Below are 21,270 nucleotides of genomic sequence, written 5' to 3'. Positions count from 1 at the left end.
TACTGTGACACCATTTCAAAGTAAAAAATATGATTCCCAATTAAAAACAAAGTATACATTTTCCAGAAACTTTAGAGTGATTCTAATGCACATGGTTCACACAGAACACACTCTGACAACTTTAAAGGTCCAGTCAAAATTCTAAGCTTATCAGAGCATAAATAACACTTTTTAAAAGCCACTGAATCAAAACTCAATGAGAATTTCAAATCACGATATAAAGTGTTTGCCGCCCAGGGCTTCCCTGGTGGCGCAGTGGTTGAGAGTCCACCTGCCGATGCAGGGGACACAGGTTCGTGCCCCGGTCCGGGAAGATCCACATGCCGCGGAGCGGCTGGGCCCGTGAGCCATGGCCGCTGAGCCTGCGCGTCCGGAGCCTGCGCTCCGCAACGGGAGAGGCCACAACAGTGAGAGGCCCGCGTACCGCAAAAAAATAAATAAATAAATAAAAAGAAAGTGTTTGCCCCCCAAATGCAAGTAGCTTAACCAACAGTAAAATCAATCTAGAACCTTCATCTGTCCCCACAAGCACAACCCCATACCCCAAGAAGGGAGATTCTCTAAGACAGCACACTCCAAACTACAACATCCAGAATACCCTCCTCGAGCCGAAACTGGGGACAATAGGAAATGCGGGAGGGGGCTGGTGGGGAAGGAATTGTGGGTATATACAAAGAAGTGTCTTGACTCCATCTCCCCCAATCCCCTGTCTTCACTTGAGTCTCTCCGCCAATGTCAATATTGGATTTCACCCTCCTCCCTCCCCCCACCAGGAAGAACAACCTCCAGAGACTTCAAACTACATTTCCCATGAGGCTAAGGGCTCGGGCCTCCGGCTTCCTTGGTGACCAGTAGCCAATAGGAGACGCAGCTGCGGCCGTGGGGGTGGGTGAGAGTCTAGCCTGGGCCTGGGCGCCGGGCCTAAGCCGGCAGCGCCAGGAGGGGAGTTCAGAAGATTGTCGCCCGGCATGGGGCGCCGCGAGGGTATCGCCCACTCGGAAGCTGCCGCCCCGGCCCGATTTTCCGCGGTTCTATAAGGAGTTGAGCTTCGGTAGCCGGGGAGCTGGAGGTCAGAGAGACAGAAAGCCTGAGCGGCTGAGGCTGGGGACTGTGGGACTGAGGGGGCCTAGGGAGGAGGGTGCTTCCAGAGCCGCGGGCCTCAGCCCTGACTCCGCCCAGCTCCGCCTCCGGGGGGGGGGGTGTTGGGCCCGCGAGTCGGGGTGGGCTTCTGAGCTCACCGCGCCCGTTTCCCTGGAGACTCGGGAGCGTGCCCTTTTTTCTCTTTTCCCTCAAATCTGCCCGCTGTCTTTTTCCTCCACAACGGCATCCCGTATCCGCCACCCCGGCCTTGTGCCTCCTCAGACATCTGAAGTTAGGGTTCTCCACCAGGGTCTTCCCTGGGCGGCGTCTGGACTCTCCTTACTGCTTGCAGGAGTTGGGCGATCTCTTTTTCCTCTCTTCTTTAAATTTGCACTTCAGGTTTGGGCACACACCCCTCCCAATGCACACACACCCCTTTTCCTCTGGGGCCTTGGGAATTCCTTGCCACGCCCCGGGCGTGACTTTTTGTCAACTTTTCACTTTCCGCCCCTTTGATGGTGAGATCCGGATCGTCGCCATCTCTTTATTGGCCCCTCCAGCCGCTTGCCCCTTCCCTGACCAGGTCTTTGGAGCGAAAAGGGTTTCCCCTCAATTTCCAGAAGAGGTGGGGAGCAGAAGAGGGAAGGAATCTCGTTTTTGAGAAATACGTGTTTAAGGTTCACTGCAGTGTTCTGATGAAAATAAAAGGCAAGTTAGACCTATTGTAAAAACCGAGCGCTCTAGGGCTTTCCAGCAAGATTGATGTTGACAAATATTTAAGGGGCACACCAACTACGGAATAAAGTAGACTGCGCAAAACGAGACTGTATTATTTTATTATTACAAACGCGTGCGAAAAGTGCTTAGGAGTTAGTGGAAGGGGATACCGATGAGGTTGGGGGGGTTGATCTATGGAAAGTCAAGCCTAACCCTGGAAGTGCTGAAGGCTTGAAACTCTCACCTACCTTCCAGATCAATCCTGGTCGGCTTTGGGAAGGAGATGAATTTTAATTTGGGTTTCGAAAGAGTAAAGTGGACTTGAAATGGGCAAAGAGGAGGGAGAAACTGCTTCTTCATACTGGGGTTGGAATTGGAGATGGGTAGATAGAAGAGGGAGCACTTGTATAACAGGTGGGCTTCCCTGACTGGAGTAAAACGTGTCAGCAGGGATAGATTGGGGAAGAAATAGTGTTGAAAAGCTTGGGATCATAGTAATAGGACACTTTAAAGCATCCACATAGTTTGGATTTTATTTTGTATCATAAAATTAAGAACAAAAAATTAAGATTGGGTGATTTTTGTTTTTTCATCCTAGGGGAACCTGATTTGAGATCAATTCTTGGAGAACACAAAGAAGTGTGGTGGTATGTTCCAGGTGTGAGTTTAATTTAAACCCAAGAAGAGCTTTGTCTTATAGACTGTTTTGTTTTTGGCTATTCTTAGCTACACTCTATAGTTGTTACTTTTAAAGCCTAGTGATATAAATTGATTTTCTTAAGAAATGCATTTGCTGTCCTTGTGCATCCTATTACCTGAATTGTGGTCATTTCATTGGGCAACAATAATGATTGCTATTTATTGAGCCCATAAATGTTTTGGCGCTATCATAAGCACTTTGTCACATTATCTTAAGAGTCTTATGAAGCAGGTACTAGTCTTCCCGTTTTTCTAGAAGAGGGAACTAAAACGTCAAGAAGTTAAACAACCTACCTAAAGTCACATAGATTGTAAGGAGAGTTGAGGTGGGATTTGGGTGTACAGATTTCTGACTCCAGAGCCCATGCTCTGTCCACCGTGGTTTGCTGGTCCTGCTGTTCACTTTTGTTCTTAACTTTCCATTTGTGGTAAGGAGAGATTATTGTGAGATATATTTGACCATCTTGGCAAAAACACAAATGATTCGCTTTTAGTTTCTATGTCAGTATGTGTCTGCTGTAAAGTAGCTGCCAAAAGCAAATTAGCTTCACTGTTACTGCAGCCGTAGCAAATTGTGTCTGCCAAAACTGTAGTCAGTATTACTATCTTTGAATTAGATGATTCTCTTTATAAAAACATGTCATGCCTCTAAGCTATTTGGACCTTGACAGTACTTTAGGTTTTATTTTATCTTAGACTTTAAGTGACCTTCTGGGGCACTTGGTCTCCTTCATGACCTTTGCCCCACGTGAAGTGTTGGGGATGCAACAGAGCACGAGGTGTGAGCTTTCTCTAGGTCTAGTTGGGGAGATAGATGCCCATCAGGCTGAGATAATGTAGTATGTAGTATAACAGAGACAGGTTCAAAGTGCTATGGGAGGATGAAGGAAGGAGTGACTAAATGTAAGGGAGAGTCAGGAAGAAAGCTTCTGTAAGGAGGTGACATGACAGATAGGTCTTGAAGGATAATGAGTTTGCCAGGCAGAGAAGAGTGGAGGGGAGGCATTTAAGATAGAGGGAGCAGACTGTGAAAGACATGGGATTTTTACAAGAGCAAGGCGTGTCCATTCAATGTTGAGGAATTCAGCATGGTTGGGGTGCAGATTGTTTGGGGAAATGAAGGCATAATTGTAGAAGAGGTTAGGGCTGATTTGTGAAGAACTTTGAACACAATGATAAGAAGTTTGGATGTGCTCACATAGGCCAGTGTTTCTCAAAATGTATAGGGCATCTACCATAGTAGTTATGCTTTATTCCCACAAACATTTAAAATTTTATAAATTATATATTCTAATGTAGCTTATAAAAATAAAACTGAATTACATCATCAAATCTAAGGTTACTTAGGAAAAGGTTTACTGAACATACAAAGTAACCAGTTTTAAGTTGATTTAAATAGGAATATTAAGTAAATAATAGTACACATGGTGTGTGAATATGGGAAAATCAGCAAGTAATACTCAAATGACTGAAATTTGGAAAATACTGGTTGTTGGCAACAAAAAAACCATTAAAATGTTTTAGATGAGGAGTGCCATGATCAGATTTTCACTTTAGGATGCATTGGAAGGGGATGATACCAGTTAGGAGGCTGGTACTCTGCTCCAGAGAGAGTTGGTGAGGACCTGAGGGAGCAACATATGAGAGGAGGGAACAGAGTCGAGAGACATTTAGGGGGTAGAATTTGTAGGACTTGGTAGACTGTTTTTTTTAACATCTTTATTGGAGTATAATTGCTTTACAATGGTGTGTTAGTTTCTGCTTTATAACAAAGTGAATCAGCTATATGTATACATATATCCCCGTATCTCCTCCCTCTTGCGTCTCCCTCCCACCTTCCCTATCCCACCCCTTTAGGTGGACACAAAGTACCGAGCTGATCTCCCTGTGCTATGGGGCTGCTTCCCACTAGCTGTCTATTTTACATTTGGTAGTGTATATATGTCCATGCCACTCTCTCACTTCGTCCCAGCTTACCCTTCCCCCTCCCCGTGTCCTCAAGTCCATTCTCTATGTCTGTGTCTTTGGACTTGGTAGACTTGAATATTATTATTATTTTATTAGTGTCATCTGAACTATTTTAAAAGCCTATATGCCACGTGCCTGTTATCCTTTATATGCTAAAATGAGCATATTATTGCCTAAATCAGGCTATGTACATATATCCATTAAGGTAACAGTGGAGGCTGTTGTCACGAATGGGTTTAGATTACACACGAGCATCCTCACTGCCTTACTGAGTGTCCTTGAGAGCAGTGGCACAAATATTCAAGGAGTATGAGTATGATCTGTGATCCTTAGCCATCTGAGAAACTCCTTCAAGACTCAGCTCAAATATCAACACCTCTGTGAAGCCTTTGCTACACCTCCCCCTCCTTCTACCACACACACACATGCATATGCACACAGGAAGCAATAGTAGGCTCCTGGCTCCCACAGGACCCTGTACTTACCTCTGTTCTAGCCTGTACCACAGGCTAGACCGACCACAGTGTGTTGGTCTGTGGATGTGTCTGCCTCTCCCCTAGACTGTGAGCTCCTTGAGAGCAGGGACCAGGTCTCATCTCCATACCCAAAGCATCCAGAATAGTACTTGGTACATGGTAGACACCTAATAAATGGTGACTGGATGAAAAGAATGGATCAACATATTCACATGAATGTAACTCTGGACCTTGGTACCACAGAGTGCCAAACACTAAAAAAAGATTAGCTGTTTGCTACATTTGCTACTTTTGCAGAATAAAGCAGTAAATTAAAGTGACCTGAGTGTATAACTTCACTAGAATTTTCTTTCTTTTTTTTTTTTTTCATTTTCTCCCACTCTCCTGTGGTTGCATTTCTTTTTTTTTCCTCATCATTTATCCACCCAGCCTCCTGTTCCTTAGGCCTGCCCATTGCTTTGCTCCTCTTGACAGAGTTCACATTGCTTCTGCCCCTATATTCTGCCAAGGATCCATTGCTCCTCTCCACCCACCAAATCCAGTTGACACCATCCTTGAAATCACTCTGAAATGGGTCTCTTCCTATTTATAGACACTGCTAGTGGGACTGTAATTTGATACAACCCTTCTGGAAAGAATTTGTCAATATGTATCAAAAATCTTAAAATCGAACATAGCTTTCAACCTTCCACTTCAACTTCTAGGGCTCTATGCTGAGAAAATAAATGTGAAGTTTCTAAAAATTTAGCTCTCAGGATGTCTAGCCCAGAATCTGTTTATAATAGCAAAAGAAAAAAGAAAAAAGGAAAGAAAAAGGAAAAAATAACATTTTATTGATAAATGTCTAATACTAGAGGTTTGAATTAAATCATTTATGGTACATGTATGGATTACTAAGTAACCATATAAATTGATATTACCAAAGAATATTTAATGATGTGGAAAGTTGTTTGTGATATATTAAGAGAAAATTCAGGTTATAAAGTTGACAGATCTCAGTCTGCATACACACATACACAGATATCACACATGCACAGCCCCCCTCATCTGTGTGCACATACATAGGAAAAGTCCCATAATGGTAAACACACAAAAAAATGTTAATAGAATTTTCCTATAAATAGAAGGATTACATACGAGTTCTCTTTTTATTTAGCCTTTTCCATATTTTTTGCTAATCCTCTATAATGACATTTTTGTACATTTTTAAAAAGTTATTTAAAAATGCTTTCCCCATGTCCACCCCTATTGCCATCGCCTTAGTTTGGGGCACACTGCCCCCTTCTACCCCGCAACACACATATGACTTGTACCCGGGATTACTACTGCCTCCAGCCTGCCTCCCTTCCAATCCTTTCTCCACCAATGCTGACAGAATGAATGATGTTTCTAAATCACAAGTCTAAAGCTATCCAGCTCTACATAAAATAGTTCAAAGGCAGCCTATTGTCCTCAAGATAAAATCCAAATTTCTTAGGCTGCTTTATAAAACCTTTGAAAATCAGCTCTCTGCTTTTCTTTCCATTGTCACTTTTTCCTCCCACAATTTACTTTTTTCTTGGAGTCTTAGGCCAGTGCCTGGCACATAATAGGTGTTTAGCTAATGCTAACCAAATATCGGTGTGGATTGTATAGGTTAACTGTTGTGTGCCAGGCAACCCACCAGGGTTTCATTTCATCCTCAGAGTAAAAATGTTAAATACATACAATAGTTATCCCTATTTTACAGATGAGGAAAATTAATTAAATAAAAATGGGAAGAAAAGTAATCATAATAAAGAACATTTTTTTAAAGAAAAAATCAAACTCCCCTGCTATAATACAGCTTTCATTTTCCTGAGGCCCCCTGCCAGTTTTTGTCAGTGTGCATACAGACTTTGTTCATTCCCTTGGGCAAGTTATATGTGACCACAGCATAACAAAAACAGTCCAGACCGACATGACCTTACCACGTCACAGTTCACATTGTGTTAATATACAGACATCTTTCCTTTGTGTATATAACACTTCATGCAGGAGAGACAGAAAAGCGCCAATTTCTCTGTTTTTCTTTCTGTTTTGAAATTCTGTGTCTTTGGGGATGGGGATGTCAGCAGAGACCTACGGAAAACTGTGATAGAATTGAATGTACAAGAAACAATGTGTCTCATGGGAGCCAGTGTCATTGGTTAATTTATTCTTTTAAATGTCACGTAGATGTATTTTCCAGCAATCTGTCCCCAGGGAAGACCTTGGTTGAATTCAACTGTTAATCCTATTTACAGAATGCAGCCTATGCATGCACTGTATTCTTGCATTGTTAAGTGATCTTAGACATATGTAGTGGATTACCATGATGACGTACAATCAGGTGAATATGAGATATCTGATTTTCTCTACAAAAACGTATCGATGTTCATATTGTCATTCAGGATCCTGCTGTGTGGTCTTTCCTTCATTTTCCTTACAGATAATACCCATTGTGCAAAAATGGATGCTCTTCAAAGGATAGGAGTCCTAAGCATGAATTGTCAGAATAAAATTATATCACCTTGTAAGGAATTCTCACTGTTAAATACGCCAGGAAAAAGAATGCATAGTTCTGTTCCATGATCAAATAAGTTGAACATAGAAATTACAGGTAGAGTTTCAGTTCATCTGATGAATTATTGTGGGCTTACTATGTGCAAAGCACTCTGCTAGGCACTGCACTAGATACTTATAAATACCCCTTTTTTATGCATTCCAGACAGACAGACAGACAGACAGAGATATCTAGCGTGCATACAAGAATGAGTGTGAAAGAGCAAATGAAAGAAAGAAGATTTCAACAAGCAGGTCCATCATATAAATGAAAATTTACTCCACTGAAAATTGGGATACCTGCCAGTAGGATACATAGGCAAAAATGAGCTACCAGATACCTGATAAGCAAATAATCTACTTCTCTGTTTACAAACAGTTTGAGGGAAGGAACAGTGACTTTCTGTACATCCAGCCCTGCACAAACCTGCTGGTGATGTTGTGAGAGTTAATGACTATGTCAGCTTTTCCAGGGTTTCTGTCTCTGCTGCGGAGATTTGGCAGACACCCCAGACAAATTTTATGTCTCTTAAATCTTCCTCAAGCTAGGCTTGGCTTTTAGATTTATATGTACAAAAAAAGCAAAGTGTTTACCAGTTCGACATTTTTGAAGATCAAAACAGACTCTGATTTAAAAAAAATTCACCATACACCTCAGTTTAGTCTACAGAGAGGGCTAATTGCTTTTGCTATTTGTTTAAAACAGCTGAAATGTTTACTTTCTAGAAGTGGCGACTGATCATATGTCTAAAGATTTATATGCCAGGCCTAAGTGTTGCTTCCTCTTTTTCTTGCCTGCAAAGTGTAAAGTTTTGCTAAAGTCTTCATTGTTCTTTTTTGCCTTTACTGATACATAGTTATAAAACAGTGTAGGATGAGAGGTGCTGTGAAAGATATTGGCAATCTAGGAGAAAAATAAAAGATGGTTTTTATTAGCTCCTCCCTGCCCCCTTTTTTGGCTCTCAGTTTTTCAGTGGTCCCTTAAGCACAATAATGATAGGTGAGAATAGGAACTGGAGAGCTTTCCATGACTACTCATTAACAAGGCTTGTCCAAATATATCTGCAGGCAGAATACAAATACAAGTCTGGCTGTAATTCAGAAGAGTTGAAACACCTTGTAGAGCATGTTACATAAACAACATTGCTTCAGTGGTGAAAGGTGAATTATAACTTGGGGGAAATCCGCAGTAAGGGCCCTTCTCATCCACTCCAGCTGTGCTTCTTTTTAGCCAGCAACAACTGCCAGTAAGAGCTTCTTGGGGCAGAAACTGTCCCACAGTAAGGCCCCGTAATATGTCCTCCTACCATTTCTTCTTCAATCAAGTCCTCGGACACACTTCATTAGGATTACTTTGGTCACATAATATTCTAATTTTCACCTTTCAAGAGACGCTCAGTTTGAATTCAAGGAGCACTTGATATTCAAGCTCATTTATTCAATACACATTTAAGCACATATACAGGACCAGACCTTATGCCAAGTGCTAGGAATACAGTGATGAATTAGAAGTAGTCCCTGCCTGCCCTTAAGGAGCTCACAGTCAAGTTGGGAAGATAGACACCCAAACCAATAATTATATTACAATGGCAAAGGTGCTCAGAGAAAGAGCTATGTTATAAGGTGCCCTGGGAACATGATGGAGGAAATTATTGCTAGGGGTGGGCTACTTACAGACCAGAGTCTAACTCTGCTGAATCACAAAGGATGAGTGGGCATTGCCTGGAATCTCGGTGGACAAAGAGGTGTGGGAAAGAATTCCAGAAAGAGGGAACACGAACACATGCGAAAAAATGGATAGTTCAGAAAAAGGTGAGATACTGTGTATGAACCACTGGGAGTATAGAAGAGGGGACAGGATAAGGATCTGGAAAGGTGTCTTGTGGAAGGAAGTCTGCTTGTTAAGGAGCTTGGCCTTTATCCTATAGACGGGGATGAGCCAGCACAGGGTTTAAACCGGGAGTAACATGATTGGATTGGAGGATGGTCTTTATGGGGAAAAAACTGGAGACAGAGAAAGTCCACCTTTTGATTTGGCAGTCTGAGAGGCCTTCCCTAATCACTTGCCGCTATTCAGGAATGCCATCTCCACTAAGTTTTTGTTCAACATACAAAGATCACTTTGAATAATTGTTTCCTTCTACACACAGGACATAGCTTCCTGCACTCCTTCACGTGTTGGTTAGCTGAATATTCATTTTTTCCAACTCAAATCAGTGATCCCAGTAGTAATTGGGGTTTGATTATCATGAAGGAAATCAGAGTTTCAAAGCATAGCTGCTAGTTTGAAAAACTGTATGAGGCTTATTTATTGCTTACTGAGTCAGTGGGGCTGAGGTGAGTGATGGTCAGCTCCCTTGGGGACTGAGGGAGGGAAAGGGACAGAGGCTGAAGAGATGGCTGTTTAAAAAATGGTCAGCGTCCAGAATGTTGGAACCCCCTAATGGCCACATCCAGACAAGGGAAATAGATACAAGGGCCAGAAGTACATGAATATAAAACAAATGCATGTTGAAGGTAACTGTGCCCAAATTGTTCTAAGTAGCCAGTCGGTTTTGGAGCATATTCTTTCTCTGACTCAGATACTATAAATGGCTTCCCATTATCCATAGGATGAAGTCCAAACTCTTTAGCCTGGCATTCAATACTTTCTGCAGTCTGGCTCCAACCTACCTTTCCAATCTTCATACTTCTGTCTTACAGAACTTATCTGGCCAGCCAGTTACCCTTTCAGACACTGCTTTGGCATTCCCTCATCTACACTGTGAGCCCTCTCAGGGCAGTGACTGTGTTTTTAACCTCTTTGAATCTGCCACAGTGCCTAGCACAGTGTCTTGCATACAGTAGGCACCCAAGTATATGTACGGGTTGATTATTGTCCCCCACCCCATTCTTTCCAATTTCTCTACTACTATGGACCTAATATCCTCTCTACTAAAAATGGCAACTGAGACACTAGGTGAAAGGGGTCAGTTTTCAATAAACTAACTTTTAAATTTTTATTTTGAAATAATTGTAAATATAGAAAAGTTAAAAGAATCATATAAGGACTCTCATATACCATTCACTCAGATTCACCAATTTTTAACATTTTGCCCTATTTGATTTATGCTTCTCCATATAAATATGGTTATTTTGTTCTGAAACATTTGAAGTTGAAAAAGCTGTACCCCTTACCTACCCCTCTCCTTTTTCCCTCGACCTTTTATGATGAAAAAAATTAAATATACAGAAAAGTTGAAAGAATTGTACAGTGAACACCCATATACCCATCATTTAGAGTCTATAGTTAACACTTTATTTGCTTTATCACCTATCCATCCATCTATCCATCTTTTTCTGCATTTCAAATCAAGTTGCCGACAACTGTATAATTCTTTCTAAATTCTTCAGTATGTGTATCATTAACTAGATGAACAAACTATTTTGTGCTCTGAAATCAACCAAATAATCCATTTATACTTGCATTTACTGTGTTGCCAAAACTCTGGTCTACCTGTGGATCTTAGATCTGTTTGGTCATGGGACACGTCTCTTTGATTAACTTTTGGATGTCCCTCCACTTCACCTAGTGCAGTGCCAGACACACATTCCATAAATACCATTTGATGCTGATGAGCAGAGACAGAGCTAGAGCCGGGGGAGAATCACAATAAAACTAGAATAAACTGAGGGAGGAGAGAAGCATATGCGAAGAGGGCCATGAGTGAATGAAATAGAAGCTGGAACTTGAAGAATGGGGGAAAGATGGGGGCCTTAGACCACCTGGTACTTCCAGCAGTACTTCTATCTTCCACTTTCCAACCCTCTCTTTAGAAGGATAGATTCCAGGAAGCTAGGGACAATTGCTGCTCAGCAGAGCACATGACAAGTCTCCTTGCTACTACTTAGGCACCACCAATTAGTATAATCATGTTGCTTCATGAATATGCTAATCTGCTGCAAGATGCAGCTTAGTTTTAGAGGGTATGGATGGGCCACTGAAAACCTCTTTCAAACCAAATCTGTGCTACAGGCCAAAGAGCACTTGAATTAAATGAATCCTAGTTTCCTTTCTCTTTATAACCTTTTCTTTCTTGCTCTGTTGCTTATGAATACAAGTATAGCTCTAACATGCATTTATTGAATAATTATTTTGTGCCAAGCACTGTGCTAGTTGCTATCACATCATTAACACTTTCCAACAACCCAATGAGTAAGTACTACTTCTTTCTCCATTTGCCAGGTAAGAAAACTTGAGACTCAGCATGGTTAAGTACCTTGTCCATAAGCCAGAATTCAAGAAACTCAGGTCTGTCTGACTCCAGAGCCCAGTGGTCTTAACCACATTGTTGGATGAAATTTTTTAGAAAGTCGTCTATCTAGCATAAATGCAAGGAGATTTACTTTCACTGTATTAACTCAGCAGATGATTATTCACTAAGCAAGTGCAATTGAATCACTGAATTAAGAAGGAATTCAGTCATTCAGACTTTAATCATTAGAATGTTGGTATAGTAATGGATTCAAATTGCTTGAGTTCACATCCCAGATCTATCACTTACCAGTAGGGTGACTGCAAGCATGTCACTTAACATCAGTAAGCCTCAGTTTCCTTGCCTATAAAATTAGGATGATAATACCTACCCTATAGCTGTGTTGTGAGGACTAATTTAAAAAATAATATAAAGTATCATGCTATGTTTGGCATGCAATAGGTGCTCAGCATAATTTAGATCACTTTCTTCCTTCTTCCTTTTTGGGACCAGACCACTCACCTGTAGCTTTCATTTGAGGAAAACAAACTGCTCCTGAAACATTTTTTGAAGAGAAACATTCTGAAAAGGAATATTAGCCTGACTATTCCCAAGGCACATTTGCCCAATGACCAAAGACAGTTGCCCAACTCTTATGTGAAGCATATTTCAAAAAAGCTAGAAACATGAACCCTTAGGAGAATTGGGGTGGTACATCTCTCTGCTTCTGAAGATTAGGGCCAAATTGTGACATCCTCTATTTTGTCATTATTCTAAATTTCACAATTGGCATAGAGTATTAGACCTGGAATATTGGTAATCCCAGCCCAGTCATTTCAAAGTCAGCAAGCCGAGTCTAAAAGAGTATAAATGACTTGACCAAGGTCAAACAGTGAAAAAAATAGGAGAATTCAGTTTTCCCAACTCCTTATTGCCATTCTGTGGTTCATTGTGGGCTGTCAGTCAGGTGAAACCAAGTCTTGATGTGTGTTCTTTGAACTGATTGGACTCTCAGGGTTTGGTACAAGTTTGATTGATTCAGAAAACATGAAGCTTTGGTCCAGTTCAAATTGATTCACTAGTTGTTGCTTTCAAACTATTAACAATTCTGTTTTGTTTGGGGTTTAGAAAATTATTGTTGTTTCTCTCAGTTTAGGTCCATGGTTTGGTTCAAGTTCATGGTTATTTGAAATCTTCCACTGGGATTCTTGTTTTTGACAAAAATACTCAGAATCCAAGGAGGTTAACAATAGGAATTCATTTGAAAAGATCCATCAGGCTTGGTGACAGCTGCTGAGAAGTTCAGGTGGATTAGGGAACCACTAGTGCTTACATTCTGGAGATTGAAATGATGGAAACATTGCAGTGGTTTTTGGTGTATATGTTTGTGTGTTTGCTTTTATCAGGATTCTCTGATGCTTTAATTTCCATTCTTGCTAATCTGGCTTGAAACTGATGCTTTCCACTCCACTTTATTGCCTTTTGGTACATGCTGTCAGTCATGTTCTGGATATGATCCTCATCTTTTGACGGTGGGGAAGAAGCTAACAAAAAATCGTCTTTCCTGTTCTTTTCCCTTTACTTTGAATGGCCTTTCTGAGGAACTTGGGGAATATGAATTTCAGCTTAAATGTGTGGAGGAGTTCAGTTGCAATGCCCAAAGGCAGAACAGCCTGATTCTGAAATACAGCCTTTGTTCCTTTCTTACCAGTGTGTTTTTAGAAGTCTCAGGCCAGTTTCCTTTGCCAAACCTGAAATTGGGCTGACACCTTTATTAGTGGCCAGCCATGCCACCGGTAAGGCTGTGGTGGAGGGTTGCAGTGATGAGGCCCCTAGAGAACTGTGTCCCACCTGCCTGGCTTTCCACATGCCAAAGGAAAGTGAGTTCTGGTGCTAGGTCTATCAGTGCTTTTTCAAGCTCTTGACTGTTTACCTAAGCAGTTGGAAGGCTAGGATTGCAGCTGTGGTAGTAAATGGGCCATTCCCAGTACCTCAAAAGGCAAGCACTTTCTAGGAGGTGAGGTTTTGGATGATTCCAGCAAGTGTTTTTCTGCTTAGAAAAAAAAAAAGAAGCTCTCACTTCAGATTCTTTCACTCTCCTTCCCTCCCCTCTCTTCTCCTCTACTCCTTTCCCCACCCTTTCCTCCTCTTCCCCCTTTAATGGCTTACTTGCTATTAGCTACCTCACCTAACTCTTTGTGATTCATATTATCCATTTTACCCATTGATTTAATATAGATTTTGGATACATATTTTACTGGAATTTTCAGTATTGGCAATGACATTCAAGGGGACAATTAGAAAAAAAGTTTTCTTTCTTCTCACAGGAAGTGGTCTGGGCACTTGTTTGAGGACACGGATGGCATTGGAGGGGGCCAAGGGGAGCTGATATCTGATATTTCTGCTACAGCTCCCACCTTTCTTTTGGCTGCTTCAGATTTGGCCCATGTGGACAGACACATACTTGGGAAACCACCATACAGATGAAAATCAGGACATGTGGGATTTGGCTGAACCAAAGGTCCCCAAACATTGTCTGGATCATTTAGTGCCCCAGGTGTGGCCACCCCAGGACTTCATGTGCTAAAACTGTGTCCCAGCTGAAACCAGCTGGGCACTGTATATATAGTATCAAGGCAGCTTGGAGCCTCATAAAGCATGACTTTGGATTTTTACCTTGTGGATTTAGATTTAGATAATCAACCTGAAACTTTTTCTACACACTGGGCAGTGAGGATGTACCAGGTTAATAGAAAGATTTAACAAAAGGAGATGCTCATTGTCTAGTAGCTTGCATTCCAGATGGGACATAATACTAGACCTTACAGAAAAATTGACTGACTTTTTGGAAAGGAAAGAAGGAGTTACAGGACTTTTGTCTCTTTAATAAACTTTTGATGTATTGTATATCAGATTTAATTTTTTTTCTTTTCAAAAGATTTTCCTCCTGTGGAATTTTAAGAGGAAACAGTACTTCCTTCTAATTTTAAAATTGGAAGAATTGGATAATGTTTCATGAAATTATATTGGTCCTTTCTTATTTTTCTTATATGATACAGGTGCCTCATTTCAGTCATTTAGGCAAGATTTGTCTCAGGGTATAATAATAATAATCCCATACAATTTTATTGCTCTTTACAATTTACCAAAGTGTTTTTATATCTATTATCTCATTAGCTCTTCACAGCAACCCTATGACGCAGTCAGAATGGGTACAATTATGTACAATTTATAAAATAAGGGAACTTATGCTCCAAGAAGTTAAGTGACTTGTCCAGGGTAACACAGATAGAAAGTTGTAGAACTGGAACCTGAACTCAGGTTTCCTGATACCCAGCCCCAGTACTCCTCCAATTGTGTCATGTTTCCTTCCTAAGAGACTATCTCCTTTTTGTTCCTACTCATGATTCATTTTGAAGTCTAAAAAAGTGTGCTTCAGTTTAGCAGATGAGTAAAACTAAAGCACTTACAGGTAAAGTGCCTTCTTAAAGGTCACCTAGCTTCTCACCTTGACTTTAATGGAACTATTTTTAGGTATACATAGATTGTTTTTCAGTGTTAAATATATGCACAAAAGTTGTGTGATCCATTGATTATAGGTATGAAAGCTGCACCTGGGGAATGGGACTAGGGATGAAAAGTTGGCTTAAAATAATTAGCTTCTTGCCTTTTTGTTAAGAGATGTCATGTTCAATATAATTTAATTTCTTTATACTTCCTTTGCTTCCAGACTTTTAAATACAATTCTTTAGGGAAAATTAGCAAATATTCATTCTGAATGTTGATTTCTCAGGAACAAGGGTAGCTGGAGGAAAAAGAAAGCAAAGGGGTGACTTTCCATGCACTATACGAGTGGGCAAGCATTATTTTGTTCGGGGCTGTGAGCTAAGATTTCTTCTAAGGCATGCAAATCGTAAAGTTCTGATTTGTCAACTGCATGTTGTTTCTTTAGGCACTGATGTATGAAATCCCAAACGAATTCTCCGATGAACATACTGCTAATTGCTTCTCCACCTGCTCTCCAACCTCCTCCACCCCACCCCCTCCACTCCCAATTCAGCCTGTAAGTGTCCGTCATTGGAGATGGATGGTGACACATGCAGTAATAGCAATTCATAAAAGCCAGTTCCAGCCCTTGTCTTCAAGGCTCCTGGATTTTCCACTGCCTGCTTTTGTGTAAGTGAAGTGGATGGAAGTGCTCCTGGCATCAGAATCCACCTCCCTATGCTCCGTTGCTAGAGCTCAGTTGTCGGCTGGAGCTGAGCTAAACAGAAGCATCATCGGAGCTGAGCTGAATTGTATCTGTTTTTTGGGTTTTTTTTCCTCAGTGCGGGGGTGGGTTAGGGGTAGTGTGTAGTGGGGGTTTGGGGTGCTTTGGCTTTTCTTTTTGTGGAGAGAAGAGGTTAGGGGAGAATAACTCACGGTAGGATACAACGTGAAACAGTTCCCTGAAGAGTGTCACGATGTTCCTAGTACAATATTCAGGTATAGTATGTTTTATTTTATCTGAAATTTTCCTTTTGTTTCAAAGTGCATTCCTCTCTTATTTTGCCTCCAGTTCAACTGTACTGAAGGACAAATAAGGTTCTAATGAGCTAAACAAAATAGCTGCATAAAATATGCCTGCCCCTAGCTATAATGTTTGTGGCAGATTGCTATGTAAAATCTGGGTTCTCTGTTAAATTGGTAGTCCCGATCCCTTAATTGTGCATGCTTCTCTGCTGTATTCTTGTTTTGAATTTCTCAAGTCTTATGTCTGCAACTGGTAGTATGTGATATAGCCTAGAGTGTTCGCACAGAAGACAGTGCTTTGGAAGGAAAAAAGCAATTTTTAAAACACTTAGTATGTTGTGTTCCTCTTGAGTTTATTAACTCCTGTGTTTGTTAATTGGTTGTCTAGATTTGAGATATACAGTTAAGAGTAAGTAAATTTCAAATAGGAAGCATTCCAGAACACATTTGTTTGGTAAATTTATTTTTATTTCATTATTTAACTCATATTGATGAACATTACATATTATTGTTGTTGTTTGTTCTCCGGGTAGAAAAAAAGTGCTGAAAACAGCAAGGCTAAACATGCCAGCTCCAAACCGTCTGTATTGTAAAATATCGTTGGACCAGAAGTGTTCCTTAAGTATTCTCTTAAGCTTTCAGAAACAATATTGGTCCATAATAATGAAGAACTTGGAGACTGATCAGGTATTGGTGAATGTTGTTTGAAAGGCTTCTTATACAGCAGTTTGATAGAAAGGATCCTTCCAAATAAAAAAAACCTTAAAAAAGTTTCACTTTCTTGCTGAACAGAACAGAAGCTTAGTTTCTACAACCACATGTTTTGATAAGTTTTAATATCATTTATTGTCAAGGACTTACACCTCCATTCTTGTTTTATTGTCCTTAAAATATTGTGCTCCTGTGCTTAAGAGCTAAAAGATCATGTTCTGTTTTGATACGTGGTTTGACAGTTGATTTCGCTCCTCATTAATTGGACAGCATGCAGATGATGTGGAGAAGTGAGTGAGTGAGAATATTTCAAGGTTACGCTGAAGAGCATACAGTGAACCTTAGTGCCTGGACCAACAGCTGCTGAATTGAATTGTCTGCAATTAAAGCAACAGCAGGTTTGTGTAGTCTCCCTGCAGCCCATTTATTTGAATTTATAGCTTCAGTTTCTTCTTTGGGTAGCGGTTGGTTTGTTTCACTAAGTGTTGGAGAGTTGTGCTTGTTGGATGTTTTCTCTATACTCTAATTCATGCTTGACTCCAGAAGAGCCATCTCTGTACATTTTTAATATGCAAAGTTGTTGAGGTTTTTCTCTTTGGATTAAAACCAGAGAATATCTCGTTTTCTCCACTGTAAAACTAAATAGATATACTTTCATGGAAAATATTGCTTTATTCAATAAGTAGAGGTTTCTCATGGGCCTGTGTTACTGGTTTAAATTTCTGGCAGTGAAAAATGCGGAAAATGTTATGCAACTGGAATTACTATATCTGGAAAGAACTTCTCTATGCTAATAAAAGTGTTTATGTTAAAAAAAATAGTGACATTATCTCCTTGCCATCTCTCAATTCCAGGGTGACCTAATGAATAATGTCAAAGCTAACTAGGTGGCTTTTATGACTGACTTGTATTTGTATCCTAATAGTAAATATATGCTTAATTCCATCGTGGTTTTACTCTATTAAAAAACAACTTAAAATTACAGTATAGTTGTTGGTAATTGACTCATAGTGGATATGATGTAAAACATTTACACAATGGTTTAACATATACTTGATCAATTTTTTCTCATAACCACCCTGTGTGAAATCAGTGGCGTTATGATCTCCATTTCAGAGGTAAGAAAACTGAGACTTAGAGAATGAGTAACTGGCCTGAGGTCTCGTATCTAACAAGAGGCAGAGCCCAAACTCATAGGTTAATTGATCTGATTCAAGAATCTGTGCTTTTTCTCACCCTTATACCAGGCTGCCTCTCAGTTGATGGATCCAGGGTAAATTTGACTTAAGCTACTAGTCAAGAAGACTAAGTTCAGTCATTTACTAAAAAAAAAAAAAAATGTGTTGATAGAACTGTAGAGATTTTTTCTGAGCTATTTTTAACATAACATTTATTTTAATATGTGAGTGCTTTCCAGATTAAGTTTATAGATTATGTGGAGAAACATTAGTGTTTTGATTAATTTATACATCAATATGAATGAAGGTAGAGCCTTGTAAAGTTATTGGGAAGTAAAATGTCCGATTGAAAAGGTTAGTGTGGAATATTTTCCTTCTAAAACAAGCTAGTTCGTTTTTAATATTCTGCTCAACATATACGATGGTTTTGGTAAAAGTTATGTGTATACTTTAAAATATACTAGCCAAATATGAAGGGCTATGTTTTAAAATTTGAGTATTTTATCCAGATCAACAGAAAAAATATACAGCTAACTCAGTTTCACACTTTTCTGTTTCTATCTATCTATCTAAAATAGATGAACTTTCTCATCTTTTAAAATTCTCAAATGTTTTCTCAATTTTAAATTCATTCCTTTAAAGGAGAAAGATGAACCCAGGTGCTTGAGTAGCTCATGCTAGTTCTCTGGTAAAACATTCTTTAAAACCTCTTCAGGAAACATTCTTGAAGCAGTCATTCTTAGATCTGAATTTATTAGAGACTATGCCATTTACTGGGGAAATGACTGGATGCTCACACCATAGACAACTCTTCTTTAGCATTTGACAATGAATATTTGAGAATGCTATCAAGAACATGAGTCGGACATAGGGCAAGTATTGTTATGACCTGTTTATGAGACTTTTAGAAAGATGGTAATAGAAATATTGTCTCAGATACCATGTAACTTAGAATTTATCCTTATTTAAGATATCTTTGTATTTTAACATATTTTAAAGTAAAGCTATTCTTATATTTTTCCCCTCCTAGCAAAAAGGAAAGGAGGATGATATAAAGCTCTTTTATCATTATTTAACTTAAATGGAATTCGACACTTAAAAAAATGCAGGAGGGAACTTGAGGGAATGGGTCAGGGTTAGAGGGAAAACTAGGCATGTGATTGGAAGCTCCATGTTAAACTTGGTTTCAGGTGGCAAATTTCCTGTGCAGTCAGAAGCTCTGGCTAACACCCCTCACTCCATTCCTCTTTCTGGAAGCGAGCACTTTAAATATAAACGAAAAAGAGCTTATTATGGTTTTTAAAGGAATTGATATTTTTTGATTGGTGAAAGAAAGTCTTTCATCTGCAAAATAATCATTTTTCCCCCTGCTGTTTGAGGCCAAGAGAAATTAGAAAAGGAGTAGATTTCTAGGTTCCGGCTGTTTTTCCGTTCAGTATACCTTTGAGTGTGTTTTAGGGAAGTGAAATTCAGGTCTTATGGATGTGAGTATAAGGGTTAGTTTACACCAGCCAGTGGTATGTTGGAGCCGACTTGCACTAGCTTACTTAAGGGGAATCACTAAGAATATTTACAAGCTGGAAAACTTACTCATATCTGTCTTTTTTCAAAATGGACTTAAGATACTCATTTTGAGTAATATTAAGGCATGCTGCCTATGCAGGACAGTGTACTGCAGATGTCCCTTGGGCTGCTAAACTATACTGATCACCATTCCTTAGATATAGCACTTATACCTTCAAGGGTTATTGAACATTGAACTTAGCACAATTAAGTGTGTGTCTTTCACTCATACATACACATGATAATAATAGCTAACATTTATTGAGCGCTTACTATGTGCTAGGCCATGTTACAAATACCTTTTATGTATGAACTCATCAACCTTCACAGCATTCCTGTGAGGTAGGTGATATTATTTTCATTTTAAGGGTAGAAAAAACAGGACAGAATTTATCAATAAGTAACCTGCCTACAGATCACACAATTACTAAGTAGCAGAATCAAGATTCTATTCCAGGAAGACTGTCTCCAGGGCGTAAGCCCTTAATTACTATGCAGTATGTTGTATGTCTTTGAGGGCACTTCACTGAAGAAGCTGTTTGCCCACTTGTGTGCCACCCATAGAAGATACCCCATTGTCCATATCTTCAGAAGACATAGATGGTGTAGAGCTGTCTGCTCACCAGACTGCTGAGAATTCTACTTTCTTTCTGACCCTCATTGCTGGTACTTTTTATTGCCAGAGTCATGATGGATCATTGCATTCCCAACAGCTTCTAAACACTGCCACTACTCATGCTCTTTTTTCAGATTTTCAGCTTAAAAAAATCTCTTTCATATTCTGTTGCTTCTCTCTCTCTGCAACCAGACTGCAGTTTTTCTTCCATGCAGCCAGATGGCCAAATCATAGCACATCTTCCCAGTATCTACTCTCTCCCCACTCCATTTTATGCCTAGCTGTTAGTGTTCTTCCTAAATGCAGATCTCATATCACTACTCTCCTCAAACACCTTCTAAAGGATACTTTTTTCCCAAACAGGCATTCAGTGCCATCCATGGTCTTGTTCCAGGTACCCAGAATGCATCTGTACCCCTATCTCCCACTACACAAACTTCTCTAAACCCTATTCACTAGCCACTCTAGCCCACTTGTAGGTCACCAGGTATGCTCCAAATTTTCAAGCTCTTGTGCTTTTCTTCATGTTGTTCTCTGTATTTTAATTGTCATTCTTCTACCTCTCCAATAACTCCAGAGCAACTCACCATTTAAGGTTCAGCTGAAATGACACCTGCTACTATATTATACTTATTTTTGGTTTCTCTTCCTGCACTAGATTGAGCTCCTTGAAGTTAAAAACCTTATTTTACTAATCTCTTAGCACATAGGCTAGCATCTTGTACATACTTAGCATTTACATGCAATATTCAGATCTTCAGAAACTACACTACCAAAGAGTTTTTCTCCTTTCCTGCTAGCTCAAGATTCAAAGCTGTTCCCAGAGCCTTCGAGTTCCAGAAGCTGAATGGCTATACAGCTTCCGCCCTGTATAGATATTCTGGAATATTTCTATTCAAAAGATTTGTTTCTAGTGCGTCTGTCTTCTTGACTTTTCTCTCTGTATTCATCCT

General features: G+C 39.9%; 2 protein-coding genes across 8 annotated transcripts in view; one reads left to right on the top strand and one right to left on the bottom strand.

Annotated features, from left to right (window-relative positions):
- ARHGAP36 (Rho GTPase activating protein 36) overlaps positions 1-581 on the bottom strand; it is a 165,557-nt gene extending 164,976 nt beyond the window's left edge. Inside the window, exon 1 of one of the 2 annotated variants that reach the window (XM_029241427.1) lies at positions 543-581. The gene's annotated coding sequence lies outside the window, so the exon portion shown is untranslated. The remainder of the gene's footprint in view (positions 1-542) is intronic. The other variant, XM_029241429.1, reaches the window with a different exon arrangement.
- A 325-nt stretch (positions 582-906) lies between these two features.
- ENOX2 (ecto-NOX disulfide-thiol exchanger 2) overlaps positions 907-21,270 on the top strand; it is a 284,835-nt gene continuing 264,471 nt past the window's right edge. For 2 of the 6 annotated variants that reach the window (XM_029240315.1, XM_029240314.1), the window contains exon 1: positions 16,140-16,222. In XM_029240315.1, the coding sequence (XP_029096148.1) occupies positions 16,201-16,222 (22 nt within the window). In that variant the 5' untranslated portion in view covers positions 16,140-16,200. Of the gene's footprint in view, positions 1,070-2,395; positions 2,456-16,139; positions 16,223-17,243; positions 17,359-21,270 lie in introns of those variants that run through there. The other 4 variants (XM_029240321.1, XM_029240318.1, XM_029240322.1 and 1 more) reach the window with 4 other exon arrangements.

The sequence above is a fragment of the Monodon monoceros genome, unplaced genomic scaffold, assembly GCF_005190385.1.
Source record: "Monodon monoceros isolate NGI ecotype Baffin Bay Population unplaced genomic scaffold, NGI_Narwhal_1 Super_Scaffold_22, whole genome shotgun sequence".
Taxonomy (NCBI): Eukaryota; Metazoa; Chordata; class Mammalia; order Artiodactyla; family Monodontidae; genus Monodon; species Monodon monoceros.
Note: the sequence above shows the minus strand (reverse complement) of the source record. Positions and strands in the feature narration are given on the sequence as shown.